Below are 15,155 nucleotides of genomic sequence, written 5' to 3'. Positions count from 1 at the left end.
GGGGTAAAGGAGGTTTTGTGGGCAAGGGGCTTGGACTTCCAGCAAGCGTGCGTGAGCGTGTTAGATAGGAGTGAATGGAGACGAATGGTACTTGGGACCTGATGATCTGTTGGAGTGTGAGCAGGGTAATATTTAGTGAAGGGATTTCAGGGAAACCGGTTATTTTCATATAGTCGGACTTGAGTCCTGGAAATGGGAAGTACAATGCCTGCACTTTAAAGGAGGGGTTTGGGATATTGGCAGTTTGGAGGGATATGCTGTGTATCTTTATATGTGTATGCTTCTAAACTGTTGTATTGCAAAAAACAGTGATAATGTGCGAGTGTTGTGAAAGTGTTGAATGATGATGAAAGTATTTTCTTTTTGGGGATTTTCTTTTTTGGGTCACCCTGCCTCGGTGGGAGATGGCCGACTTGTTGAAAAAAAAAAAAAAATGTGTATTGTATATTCCAAGTGGAGCAATGTTGGGCTAAGCATTTCCACGTGGTTTGAAGTGCTGAAACATTCATAGCGAAAGGCCGTTTAGAAGGTGAAAATAGCAGTTAGCAATGATTGTGCCAGTCAGCATCATATTGAAATGCTACAGGTCAATTTTTCTTTAATTTTTTCTAACAGTGCATTTTCCAGTCCAAGAATCATGTTCTCATTCTTCCCAAGCCTCTAAGGGGGAAATTCATAAGCCTAGCATATTGTCTTTAAGATTTGCTGGTCATTGTTTCAAGCAGTATATTTAGGTATTTTGGATCATGATGAAATATTAAAAATGGTTATCTATTTATTTGCTTGAACGTATCCTCTTTTGATATACAGTGGACCCCCGGTTAACGAACTTTTTTCATTCCAGTAGTATGTTCAGGTGCCAGTACTGACCGAATTTTTTCCCATAAGGAATATTGTGAAGTAGATTAGTCCATTTCAGACCCCCAAACATACACGTACAAACGCACTTACATAAATACACTTACATAATTGGTCGCATTTGGAGGTGATCGTTAAGCGGGGGTCCACTGTATAAGTTCACAAGGAAGTGGAAAAAATGATCATCTAAATTTTGTAATATTAATGGAAATTTTTTATCATTTTCTATATAAATATTTGGTATTTTCAAATTGTGCATAAAAATATTGTAATTTTTGCATGATTACTCAGGTAAGATAGGAAGTCTTTCACATTAAGTTTTGTTTCAGTTAGAATTGGAGCTTCTTTCTTTCAACAAACTGGCCATATCCCACCAAGGCAGGGTGGCCCAAAAAGAAAAACGAAAGTTTCTCTTTTTAAATTTAGTAATTTATACAGGAGAAGGGGGTAACTAGCCCCTTGCTAACATCAATTATTGTTCATATACAGTAGTGTTCATACACAGTAGTACCTTGGTACTCGAACTTAATTCATTCCAAAAGGCTGTTTGAGTACCGAACAAATTTTTCCTATAAGGAATAATGTAAATTAGATTAATCTGTTTCAGACCTCTAAAAATACACTTACAAAGGCATTTTAACGCAAAGTTTACAAGCCTAGCATGCATAAATGTAAAAAATAAAAAACTAAATACAGTGCTTGTCTATCCTAGTGATAGACAAGTAAAGGCTTCACTTTTAAATCACTACTTGCATTCCCACACAACAAAAGTGAATCTGTCCTTCATTGGCTTGTGTCCTGGCAATGACTTCTCCTCTCGAGCGATATAGGTTCTGTTTGGCATTTTTTTTTCCAAAATAAACCTGTCTCATCACCATTGAACACTTGTTGGGAAATAAAACCCTCAGCTTCTACATAGTCACTAAACTCACTGACGTATTTCTCGGCAGCAGGCTGTGTTTGTGTGGTTGAGTGCCAAGCAAACGGCTAACTACTGAGCGATTTTTTTACCAAGCAAAGCGTTCGAATACCGTATTGTTTGAGTTGGAAGCTGTTTGAGTACCGATGTACTACTGTATTGTGCTTTTGATCTTATTGGTGTATTTTTGCTTTTTTGGTAACATTAAATATTTAAGAAAGTAAATTAAATATTTAGAAAAGTAAATGAAACATTCATCAAATTAATGCACAAGAACTGGTAAGCTCTTTTATCCTATTTGCTAAGTTATTGTATTAATTTGCATTCTTGTCCCATAATTTTGTCATATGAGATTTTTTATTTTACCTGTATAATGACATTGTATATGCCTTAGGTATATTTATATTTGAGTAAAATGTATGTTACTGTACCTTTGGCTACAGGGTGGGGAAGTATTAGAGGAGCACTGTACCATTGAGCTTCATGATGGTTCAGCGACATTGGAGTCCAAACCTGATGCCCAGTGTTGGGTTAATTCTGAGTTTGTTGACAAACCAAGGAAACTCACACAAGGTTGGTGATACAACTGAATTAGTCATATTAGACAGTTATACTGTATGTATCTCATTTCATCAGCCACATATTATAAGTAATGTAAAATAAAATTATATTAAAATGGTATGTGATCAACTCCATGTTGCAGGTTGTGTAGTGGTGCTAGGAGGGAGTCACATGTTCCGTTATAATGATCCCCAAGAAGCAGCTAGACTAAGAAAAGAGGGAAATAAATCACATCTAAACCTTTCGCGGCTCTCCTTCCTGTCTAGATCAGCTACTGATCTAATTAGATCATATGACAATCTTCCTGGGTTTGTATTTACTTTTGTACATTGTATGCTTTTGTTATTTTTAATTCTGTATGTTAAAAACATTTGGGAGACAGCAACCATCCCTGGAGGGAGGTACATACTACCACCCAGTCATACAAGTGTGTAATGGGTATTTATTTATCCTCTTGCATCCTGGCAGGATTTCTTATCTTCAGTTTCTGTCTCATGAACACGTAAGAAGAAGGTAAATGTTACAAATTCCTACATTGCCTTACTTGCATTCAGTATACACTTACTTTTACTTTTCTGTGTCTCTTAATAGCCCTTGTTTCTATAATATTTCCTTAACAATTTAGAAGGTCTGATCTGAGACTGGGCTGTAGAAGTCATGATCCCCATAATCCTTAAGAAATAACAGATACTAGCAGATATTTTCTGTGTATACATTTTTGTATATAGGTTTATTACAGTCTAGTGGTAATGAAGATTGTGTCTGGCTATTGTAAATTTACTTAGCAAGCTGCCATCTGTTCATCATGCTAACATGTAAGAAACAAACTAGTTTTTGCTGTAACCCTGTATTATTTTCATTGATATAGAAGTTGATATTTTTGAAGTAAAGCTAAAGAATGGTATAAAGAATTAAGTTACTTTTAGTTTTCATTGTATACTTGTCATTGCTGCAAACAGCTAAAAGCTAAAAATGTAATATTACTCATTACATAATTGGTTGTCACATATTGTTTTGCCTTAACCTCAGGTAGCGTCCGTACACTTTCTTGCCTTGTAGCCTGGGCATACAAAAGTATTTGTGCAGAAATTCTGTCACATGTGGTTATTAGTCTCAGGTTTTTAATCAGCTTTAGGTATTGTGCACAAAATGGCTTGATAAAAAGACACTACAGCAAACTGTACAGAGGCCATAGTGACTTTTTATCAGCTAGTTACTTTTGCAGCCTCTCCCCCACCAATTAACTTATAACAAATATCTTGATCTGCTTTTTGAAGTTTTGCTTTCACAAATGGTTCATATTTTTTGTTCTTTTGGACACATTGCAGAATATCAGAGAGTAATGGCTGTCTTAGAAACTGCTAATTCTTCATTGTCTAAAATCTCATTTGATCCTGGGCAACTTAATTCAAAGTTGTACAGTATTAAAGAGTAAATAAATACATTGCATCATATTAAACAATAAAATGTACAGTGGACACTCAGTTATCAGCTGTAATCTGTTCCAGAAGCTCGGCCTAAAACCGAAATGGCCAATAACCGAAATAATATTTCCCATAAGAATTAATGTACGTAATTACAATTAATCCGTTCCAGACACCCAAAAATATTAACAAAAAATACATTTTTTAAAGATTAATTATAGTTTTACATACACAAAACAATGAGAACTAAATAAAATAAATGAACATTTAAATCACTACTACATACCTTTATTAAAGACTCTTGGCATGGAAGCCAGGGAGGAGGATAAGGGAAGGACTGATTACTGTTTGGAAGGGGAATCCCTACCATAAGGACTTCAGGTATCAAAGCCTTCTCTGGGGTTACATCCCTTCTTTGTCTTTTACTGCCACTAGGACCAGCTTGAGAGTCACTGCAAATCTTTCGCACAAAAAAACTGTCCAGAGACGTCTGTTTCTGGCGTCTCTTTAAGATTTCCCTGAAGTGGGACAAAGTTTGTCACTGAACATGTTGCAGATATGGCTTGTTTCAGCTTGGTCAGGGTGATATTTCTCCACAAAAGTTTGCACCTCATTCCACTTTGCCCAAATGTCCTTAATCATTGTAGAAGGCACCTTCTCCCCTGTCTCTTCCTCCTCCTCTGAAGCAATTTCCTCACCTGTGGTCTGTTGTTCCAGATGAAGGTCTTGCAGCTCTTCAGTGGTTAGCTCTTCCCTGTGGTCCTCCATCAACTCTTCCACATCCTCGCCACTAACCTCCAACCCCATGGACTTTCCCAAAGACCCAATATATTCCACAACAGGAGTAGGGTCCTCAGGGTCAGCCCCAAACCCTTCAAAAGCCTTATCGAGGACACATTCTGACAACAATTTTCTCCAAGCGGAGTTCAAAGTCCTGGAAGTCACTCCCTGCCAAGCCTTACCTATAAGGCTTATGCAATGGAGGATATTGAAGTGATTCCTCCAGAACTCTCTTAGGGTCAAGTCAGTGCCTGAGGCCCCTTCAAAGCACCTTTGAAACACTGCTCTCGTGTAGAGTTTTTTGAAATTAGAAATGATCTGCTGGCCGATGGGCTGGAAGAGAGGAGTGGTGTTAGGAGGCAAGAACTTCACTGTTCTTGTCCATTACCAGGAAGCACTTGAGTGGCAATTTCTTTTCCAGGAGGTATTTTTTACACTTGGGCCAAACACATCATGAACCCACTCTTTGACAATTTGCCTCATGACCCATGTTTTATTATTAGCTTTCCACATCACACACAATTTACTCTTGACGATATTGTTTTTCTTGAACACTCTGGGATTTTCGGAGTGATACACCAGTAAAGGCTTCACATTGAAATCCCCACTAGCGTTACCACTGAGCAAAAGAGTAAGCCTGTCTTTCATAGGCTTGTGTAATGGCAATGCCTTTTCCTCCTGCGAAATGTAGGTCCTCTTTGGCATTTTCTTGCTAAAGAGGCCTGTTTCATCACAATTGAACACTTGTTGGGAGAGGAATCCTTTAGCCTCTACGTACTCCTTTAATTCATGCACAAATTTTTCAGCCGCACATTTGTCAGAACTTGCAGCCTTGCCATGCCTTACAACATTGTGTATGCCACTACGCCTCTTAAATCTGTCAAACCAGCCTTTGCTGGCCCTAAATTCACTAACAGCCGCACTCGTTCCAGGCATTTTCCACCTGCAACTGCCTTGCCTTTTCACAAATGATTGACTCCACAGTACTGTCTTCCGCTAATTGTTTTTCGCTGATCCACAAGAACAATAACTTCTCCATATCTTCCATTATTGGTGACCTTTGTTTCGTTAGAACATTTACTCCTTTCGCAACATTAGCTTCATTGATTTCTACTTTCTTTGCCAGGATGAAAGTAATTGTTGATTTGGATTTCCCATATATCCTGGCAAGTTCCAGCACCCGCACACCACTCTCATATTTTTCAATAACCTCTTTCTTAAATTCCATCGTGTTTCTCACTTTCTTTACCAAAGGAACTTTACCAAGAACTTCCTTTGGGCCCATGGCTGCTTATTTCGCAGTTGCACTCAATCAAAAACCACAAAAAACAATGGATTATAGCAAAATGTTTGGATGAATGAGCAGAAGTTTTCTCACTCGCCCAGAGAAACAGCTACACTGACTCATGAATGCGCGAGTGGCTGGCGGGCGGTGGGTGGATGTGTCTAATATGGCCGATAAGTGAAATAACGGCTGATAACCGGAATAAAATTTCGGCCAAAATACCGTGCAATGACCTAGTTGGCCAATATCCTGGACAGCTGAGGGTCCACTGCACTTTTTTGTGCATTTATGAAAGATACGACAGTAAAAGTGAAATATTCAAACAGCCTTAGGATATATTTTCCTTAAAGTTTTTTTTTTTTATCTACTCTGATACAGTAAATTTTAAAAACTGTTTAATAGTGAACTGTCCTAAATTATACTTGTAGAATTCTGCCTGTAACTTAATAATGCTTCTTGAGCATGCTTTTAATGCTAAATTGAAGTCCATATCATGAAGTCATATCATATTGAATGAATGATTATAATGTTTTCATTTCTGTCACCCTACTTTAGTGGGAAATAGTCAGAGTGGTAAAAAGGTACTTGAATTATGTGTCTTACTTCAATCATAGCAGAAGTAGCTTGTGCAGGATCCCTCCTTAAGTGCTAGCAACACTGCTACCAGTATTTAGTTTTTTCCTCAGATGACTTTAGAGTCACTTAATGACTCATAAAGGTGAAAATAAAATAATTTTTTGTTGTGGTTTAGGATGGAGAGTGATCAAGATAAGACCCACTCCAATGGTAGCAGCCCTTCACGAAGGACAAAGGTTTGCATAATAAATTTTATTTTCTGTTGAATAAGTGGAATACAGTATAGTATATTATAAAGCATTTCTTGGGAAAAATAACCTTTTTTTTTTTTATTTTTTTTTTAGTAAAATAGAAACTTTTAACCTAGTATATTTGAAACAGTCCTTTGCTATGCAGTGAGACAGTGATATTTAAAGGAGCTGTTTTTGAAGAGAAATAGCATAATATATTGACAAGATGGAGAAAGGCACAAAAGCATTATAATGCCATTCTTTTGTCAGTAGTGTTACTGTGTACTTGTGTAGTATTACTACTTAGATAATCCCAGCCTTTGTAATGACTCAACTAGCAAATGCAACTATGTTGTACTTCCTATTGGTCTTCTGAGCTAGGACAGTATCTATGCCAATAGAGCTAGTATCAATTGTTAAATAGAAAGGCTTAGAAAAATCTGGGAATTTCAAAATAGGGGAACAAGTTAACTTTTCTTTGAGAGATTGAAATACTCTTTCTTGGTGGAAGGTCCAAATGAAAGGAGCATCTTTCTTAAGCAACTCGGAGGAGCTGCTATAGAAGAGTCAGACAAGTTATGTTGAAAACAAATTTTGGGTAGACTGAAGACAGGTTGGACAAATGCAGCCTCTCCTCACTTACCGACATACTCATTTACCAACAACTCGGAGTTATGATGGGCTCTTCGATGAGTTGGTATTGTTTGCTGTATGAGAACTTGGATCATGGAAATGGACAGCTCAGTGTCAAGCATTTCAATCTTCTTACAGCCACTCAGTACACTAGCTTTCACAGTTTCCAAGACTACATATTTGTACAAATTTGTACTTTATTGTGCACCCCCACAGTACAAGATAGTTAGAAGTGCAGCAGCACTTGGAAGAGGAAGAATGAGGAAAATGGAAGCACAAAAGTTCATTGTAAAGGGGTTAGTGATGCATCTCAACATCAAGCAATCTCCAAGACTACACATTTCATCTATAAATTTGTATTTTATTGGTAGCAACGGGCGTACTGGCACTAGTGGGCACCCAAATGACTGTAAACATAAAATTCCTAATAATTCCTAAGAATTAGTATTAGTCTGCCCGAAATGCCTAGGCATGCTAGTGGCCTTCTTTGCAATTACAGTAGACCATCATTTAACCCTTTGACGGCTTCGGCCGTACTAGTATGGCTTACGACTCATGGTTTTTGACGTACTAGTACGCATAAATTCTAGCGCCCTCTAATCTAGTGGGAGAAAACTGGTAGACATACATATGAAAGAATGAGTCTATGTGGTCAGTGTGCGCAGTATAAAAAAAATCCTGCAGCACACAGTGCATAATGAGAAAAAAAACTGACCGTGTTTTTGGAATAAAACAGCGACTTTGCACTGTATTTTCGTATGGTATTTATTATTGTATTCTAGTTTTCTTGGTCTCATTTTATAGAATGGAAGACATATTACAGAAATTGAGATGATTTTGATTGATTTTACAATGAAATGTACCTTGAAATTGAGCTCAAAGTAGCAGAAATGTTAGATTTTTACCAAAGTTCAAAAGTAAACAAATCATGCCAAGCGTCCAATACACGTCAACTGGTGAGTCTGATATTCTTTCACAAGTGCGCTGATATTATTTATACCATTTCTACACTAATGCAGTAGTCTGCATAACAGTAAATCTTCTATTTTTTGTAAGAATAAAAATTGAAAGTGGAAAACCAAAGAAATACAAGAGGGGCCTGGGGATGTGACTAACGAACAGAGGAAATGTTATTTTAGTGCCAGGAATGTCTTTCTTGTTTATTCTGGACCCTATTTGGAAATTGGCATCTTTTGAAATTTGTGTGAAATTGGCAAAATTTCTAAATTCTGACCACTGTATTGGATAGTTGAAATCAGTAAATGGGTGGTTTCTTGTACTCATTCAATAGAAAAAATGGAGTTCTAGAGAAATAGTTATGATTTTTGTCAACTAGTACACAGGAATTGGCCGAAAATAGGTCTCAAAGTGGGCAAAATCGCAGATGCGTAAACATCGTCGAGACCGCTAACTTCGCGAGAGCATAATTCCATAAGTTTTCCATCAGATTTCATACTTTTGGTGTCATTATGATCGGGAAAATATTCTCTACCTTTTCATATGAAAAATTTTTTTTTTTTTTTTTTTTTTTTTTTTTTTTTTTTTTTTTTTTTTGAAATTTGGCTGACCCTGAGAACAAGTCTTGGAGAGGGCCTGTCGACCCTCAAAGGGTTAACATGGTAGTTACGTTCCTGAAAATGCCATGTTAGGTAAAATCATGTTAGCTGAACTGAAGAACTTATGGGAAAAATAGGGTTACATTCCTGGGAGCCCCCAAAAAGTCAAACAACTCAATTTTAGACCAAACAGATCTTAGGAAAATAAAAGTGAATATGTAACTGTAATTCATTGTTGTGATATATTACTGCTTTAGACTACAAATGCAATAGAAATAATAGTATTTCTTACCTTAATTGTGGGTAATGGTGTTTGTTAATGATTCTGGAGAGAGTGGATATGGATGGTGTGGCCCTACTGGACTGAGGTGGATGGTTGTTGGTTGTCGACAGAAGTGGATGGTTGTTGGATGTTAACAGAAGTGGATGGTAGAGGTTCTGGTAGTGAAGTCGATGGTTGTTTTAGAGTGCATAAATTCTGTAATGGATCTCTGGGCTCTTTTACCCTGCAGTACATTATACATTGCATCATCAGCTGGTCTAGACCCCATTTCAAAGCACTGCTTCTAGATTTGTCAGGGTCCTTTTCAGTGAGAAAGTCTGCTAGTTTAGCAGCAGTATGGAACTGCTCACATAACTGCTGCAATGTTAACTGTTTTTCTTCAGGTTTTTCATCTTCTGTTATCTGCCTCCTTGTATCTGTGCTTTGAGCTCTGCCAACACTTCCCTGGACTCCGGTCTTCATTATCATCATCTTCTAAGAGCTCAGTCACATCTTCATTCATATCTTCAAAACCGTCACCTGGTAATCTCCTTGCCATCTGAACAATTTCCTGAACCTGACTCTCAAACAAGGAAAAACCAGTGAAAGAATTAACCACAGAAGGCCATAACTTTCCCCAGCCTGCATTTAGTGTCGACTGGGGTGATATCTTATTTAAACTTGGCGCTGTCTTCATATATCAATATTAGTTTCTTTACTTCTTGGGTTACTTCATAGGCTTTATATCAGCTAGCTGTTGTGGGTTTAATTGCACTATGTGTACAGTTTTTTATTTTGTAAATAATGTACTGTATGATGAAACACATATTCAGGAATTACATTCATGGTGGTTCATAGACTAACAATTTTGACGATCAAATGAACAGACGTTTCACCCAAAAATGAATTTTATTAGTTAAATAATCCACTTCCACAATGTTTGTGTATGTCCCTGGCTTTATGCTAAGCTGTTGCCCATGAGGCCTTCAATTAACTTTATAAAAAGTTAAGGTGTTAACCCTTTCAGGGTCTGTCCCGTAGATCTATGGCTTTACGTTCAGGGTCCAAACCGTAGATCTACGCCATGAGCTCAGCTCACTCTGATAAACTGTGAGTGGTACATTTGGGCCTAGATATGAGAGAATACATCTATGTGGTATTTGTGCACCACATAAAACAGATCCTGCAGCACACTGTGTATAATGAGAGAAAAAAAATGAAATCATGATTTTTCGATTAAAACAGCAACTTTGCAGTGTTTTTTCGTATGTTTTTTATAGTTGTATTTGCGATTTCTTGGTCTCATTTGATAGAATGGAAGACATATTACAGAAATAGAGATGATTTTGATTGGTTTTAGCACTGGAAATGGCTTGAAACTGAGCTCAAAGTAGCGGAAATGTTAAATTTTTGCCGATATTCAAGAGTAAACAAACGACCTCACACGTCTAATACACGTCAGCTGGTGGGTCTAATATACATTCACAAATATGGTGATGATATTTATACAATTATTACAGTATTGCATAAGAGTAAATCTTCTTTTTTTTGGTGTGAATAAAAATTCATTATGTGAATAAAAAATCAAAATGGAATTTATTTGTAAAGCCTCAAAACATAACTAATGAACAGAGGAAATGTTAGTTTAGTGCCAGGAATGCCTACATTGTTCATTCTGGACCCTATTTTGAAATTGGAATATTTTGAACTTTGTGTTAAATTGGCCAAATTAACAATTTCCGATCACTTTATTTTGTAGTTGAAACAGTTGACTTGGTGATTTCTTGTGCTCAGTCGATAGAATAGAAGTAATACTAGTGAAATAGCTAAGAATTTGGTTGATTGGAATAATGTAATTGGCCTAAAATGGGAGTCAAAGTCGGCAAAATCGCCGATTCGTAAATATCGCTGACACATCAAAATTCGCGAGAGCATAATTTCGTCAATTTTCCACCAAATTTCGTACTTTTTGTTTTATTACCTTCACAAAAAGATTCTCTACGATTTCATAAGAAAAAATAACAAATTTTTTTTTTTTAAATTCTTGGACACTGGTGCGTGACTCCAGATTTGGGCCTTGGACCCTGAAAGGGTTAAAAATAAAGAAGTTAACTTGGTTACCTCCGTGTTTTATGCAACTCTGTTTAATGTGTTTTAAACTGGAGAGTCTAGATTTGAGGTAGTATAGGAAACTGCTAAATAAAGAATTAATCCTTTCAGGGTCCAGAGGCCAAATTTTAAAGGGTGCACCAGTGTCCAAGAATTTTCAAAAAATAATTTTGTTATTTTTTCTTATGAAATGGTAGAGAATCTTTTTCTGAAGGTAATAAAGCAAAAAGTACGAAATTTGATGGAAAATTGACGAAATTGTTCTCTCGCGAGTTTTCATGTGTCAGCGATATTTTACGCATCGGCAATTTTGCTGACTTTGACTCCCATTTTAGGCCAATTACATTATTCCAGTTGACTAAATTCTTAGCTATTTCACTAGTATTACTTCTGTTCTATCGACTGAGCACAAGAATTTGCCAAGTCAACTGTTTCAACTACAAAATAAAGTGATTGGAAATTGGTAATTTGGCCAATTTAATGCAAAGTTCAAAATACTCCAATTTCAGAGTAGGGTCCAGAATAAACAATGCAGGCATTCCTGGCACTAAACTAACATTTCCTCTGTTCATTAGTTACGTTTTCAGGCTTTACTAATGAATTCCATTTTGATTTTTTATTCACATAATGAATTTTTATTCACACCAAAAAATAGAAGATTTACTATTATGCAATACTGTAGTAATTGTATAAATAATATCACCACATTTATGAACGTATATTAGACCCACCAGCTGGCATGTATTAGACGTATGAGGTCATTTGTTTACTCTTGAACATCGGCAAAAATTTAACATTTCCGCTACTTTGAGCTCAGTTTCAAGCCATTTCCACTACAAGAACCAATCAAAATCATCTCTATTTCTGTAATATATCTTCCATTCTATCAAATGAGACCAAGAAATCGCAAATACAACTCTAAAAAACATACGAAAAAACACTGCAAAGTCACCGTTTTAATCGAAAATTACGGTCTCAGTTTTTTTTCCTCTCATTATGCACTATGTGCTGCAGGATTTGTTTTATGTGGTGCATACATACCAAATATATGTATTCTCTCATATCTAGGCCAAAATTTACCGCTCACAGCTTATCAGAGTGAGCAGAGCTTATGACGTAGGTCTACAGTTTGGACCCTCAACGTAAAGCCGTAGATCTACGGCATGGACCGTCAAAAGGTTAAGTAGAAGGACACTGCCAGGAAGAATGGGAAGATAGAAATAATTTTCAGAATATTAATGGCAAATGACTATTCAGGACTGTAGAAAATCTGTTGAATATACTGTACATACTGTAGATATATAGAGGGGGAAGGGGAAGGTTTTGTATGTGAGGGGCTTGGACATCCAATAGGCATGTGTGTGTGTTAGAATTGAGTGGAGGCAAATGATTTTTATGATGACATGTTGTTGGAGTGCGAGGAAGGTAACATTTATGAAAGGATTCAGAGAAACCAGTTAGCCAGACACGAGTCCTGGAGGTAGGAAGTACAGTGCCTGCACTCTGAAGGAAGGATGGGGATATTGCAGTTTTGAGGGGCATCAGAGCTGCAATGTTAGCACACCTTTAACAAGACAGTGATAGACTGAGTGATGTTGCAAGTGTTTCTTTTTTTTTTTTCAGGACACTGTTCCTTAGTGGGAGATGGCTTTTTTTTTATGTAATAAATTTGTCATATGCAGTATTTCTTAGATATTTCTTTGATATTTAGTCTGATTTTTTTTGTAAATATTATAATGGTAATAAAATTTTTATATTCATCCAAAAAAATATAATTATTGAAGTTATTTTGTAAAACAGATGTCAAGGTTAGCAGAGGTAACAGATCATTGTGAAATTTCAACACAGACAAGCCTCCATACGCACAGTCAACCTACCACACCTACTGGTGGCCATCTTGAAGAGTGTATCAATAATCATGCACTCAGAAAGTCCAGGTGAGTATCAGCAATATTCATAATTGCAAGTTTTTAATGTTTTGCATTAATCATTTCAGGGTTTCTGAATGCACTGAAGTTGGTTATGATAAGGAATATTAAGCACCAAAGATTGCAAAACAAGAAATAATTACATACCTACAAGTAAGGTATATTGTTTAAGGGCAACTTTTATAATATTTCTGTTTTGGTTCTCATGACCTACTCGGTTTTACTCTTAAATCATCAATTTTGGACATTCCTACCACTTACTATTCTGTGTGACCTTCTACCACCTTCTATTCTCTAATGGATTTGCATATGTAGTTTTAATAATGGTGTGACATGGTACATACCAATATAAACAAAAGTTAGTATTATACCAAAATGACTAGGTGGGGACTCTTCAGTCTTTGTTGAGATGGATCTTTAAATCTGAGCATTGCTTTAGCTACAAGTATAGATATGTACAAGTTGTTCTCAGTGATTGTCTAAGGATGTTTGTCTATGTAGCAGGCAGGCTAAATATTTACCATCTGTTCTCAAAATGTATGGCTTCATTCAGAGACTGTCAAAAGAAATCTTCTTCTTTTACATCCTGGTTATCCAGACTATTGCTAATGGTTCTTAAAAGCATTCATATTTAACAAAACTTTCTTGTATAGGTGTTATGGCACATGGAAATATGTGCCTTTAAGTTTCAGGTGCCTCCTCCAGTTTAAGGTATTGTTGGTAGAATTTCTGAGGGGTTCATCAGAACCAGAGTACTGCATAAAATGCTACACCTTCAAGGATCATTTTGTCTGTGATTCAACAAACTATGAGACTACCACCTTTCCCATACCAGCTCCTGTGACTTGGCTGTGAGTGGGTTCCAGACCAATAGACTTTCAATTTAGCATAGAAAATGGGAATCTACTTGAGAATGGAAGGAACATTATAGCACAGCAAAAGAACTAAATAGTATGTGTCTAACTTAAAATGACTTAAATGGCTTAAAAATGGAGCACTTTTGAACCAGTTAATAACTTATCACTGATCTGTAGATATGATAATTGCAAACATTTCTTTTCACCTATTTTTCCACCAAATGAATTGATATGAGTTGCTATCAAAAAGTTTCTGTACCACTTAGGCTTACCTAATCACCTAGTTGAATTTTGTCTCCCTTGAATTACTCTCCTTGGGGGACAACTGCTATGTTATACAATACATAAATAACCCACACATAGAAGAGATGAGCTTACGACGATGTTTCGGTCCGACTTGGACCATTTACAAAGTCACACTAACCAGAAGTGGAGCAAGATGGCTATATATAGGCAGGAAGAGGTAGTGGTGGAAGTAGTAGTGGTAGTAGTAGTAGTAGTGGTAGTGGTAGTAGTGGGGAATTAAGGAAGAGGAGCCAGTCAAATACAAAGAAAGGGGAGCACTGCAATGGAGCTAGGTGCCCACAGAGGGAGAGCATTTGCACAGAGGTGGGGGGAAGGGGAAGTGATGAAATAAATAATGAAGGAACAGAAACACGCGACAGAAGAAAGACAAAAAAGGAAAGAGGAAAGGGGAAAAGGGAGAAGAAGAAAAAATAAGGAATCAGGTTAAGTCACGGGTGTTCTGAAGTTTGGAGCATTTTACAATGTAGTGGGAGAGGAAGGCATCTATAGAGACGAGGCCAGGACTATGATTCATACAAGGAAAGTTGTATATTAGAGAGGATTCAACTAGACGGCGACTGTTAGAGTTGGAAGTAGGGAAGACAGTTTTAGCGGAAGACCAGTCAATAGGATGGCTGTGATCTCTGACGTGACAGAACAGAGTATTGTTAGTGTCGGCAAGCCTAACACTATTTTTGTGCTCCCTAAGTCTATCAGAAAGAGATCGGCCAGTTTCTCCAAAGTATTGAAGAGGACAGGAGGAGCAAGAAATAGAGTAGACACCAGGAACATCTGTAGAGGGAGGAGAGGTATGAACGAGATTAGTGCGAAGAGTGTTAGTCTGGTGGAAAGTAAGCTTGATATCTAAGGGACGGAGAGAATTGTTGAGATT

The 15,155-nt window shown here is 37.0% G+C and overlaps 1 protein-coding gene across 2 annotated transcripts in view; it reads left to right on the top strand.

The window, feature by feature from the left end:
* Window positions 1–15,155, top strand: part of Klp98A (kinesin-like protein 98A) — a 185,477-nt gene that overhangs the window by 68,585 nt on the left and 101,737 nt on the right. For both annotated transcript variants that reach the window (XM_070086369.1, XM_070086368.1), the window contains exons 12-15: window positions 2,221–2,350; window positions 2,481–2,646; window positions 6,579–6,639; window positions 12,994–13,130. In XM_070086369.1, coding sequence (XP_069942470.1) covers window positions 2,221–2,350; window positions 2,481–2,646; window positions 6,579–6,639; window positions 12,994–13,130 — 494 coding nt within the window. The remainder of the gene's footprint in view (window positions 1–2,220; window positions 2,351–2,480; window positions 2,647–6,578; window positions 6,640–12,993; window positions 13,131–15,155) is intronic.

Source organism: Cherax quadricarinatus, chromosome 18 (genome assembly GCF_038502225.1).
Source record: "Cherax quadricarinatus isolate ZL_2023a chromosome 18, ASM3850222v1, whole genome shotgun sequence".
Lineage (NCBI taxonomy): Eukaryota > Metazoa > Arthropoda > Malacostraca > Decapoda > Parastacidae > Cherax > Cherax quadricarinatus.
Note: the sequence above shows the minus strand (reverse complement) of the source record. Positions and strands in the feature narration are given on the sequence as shown.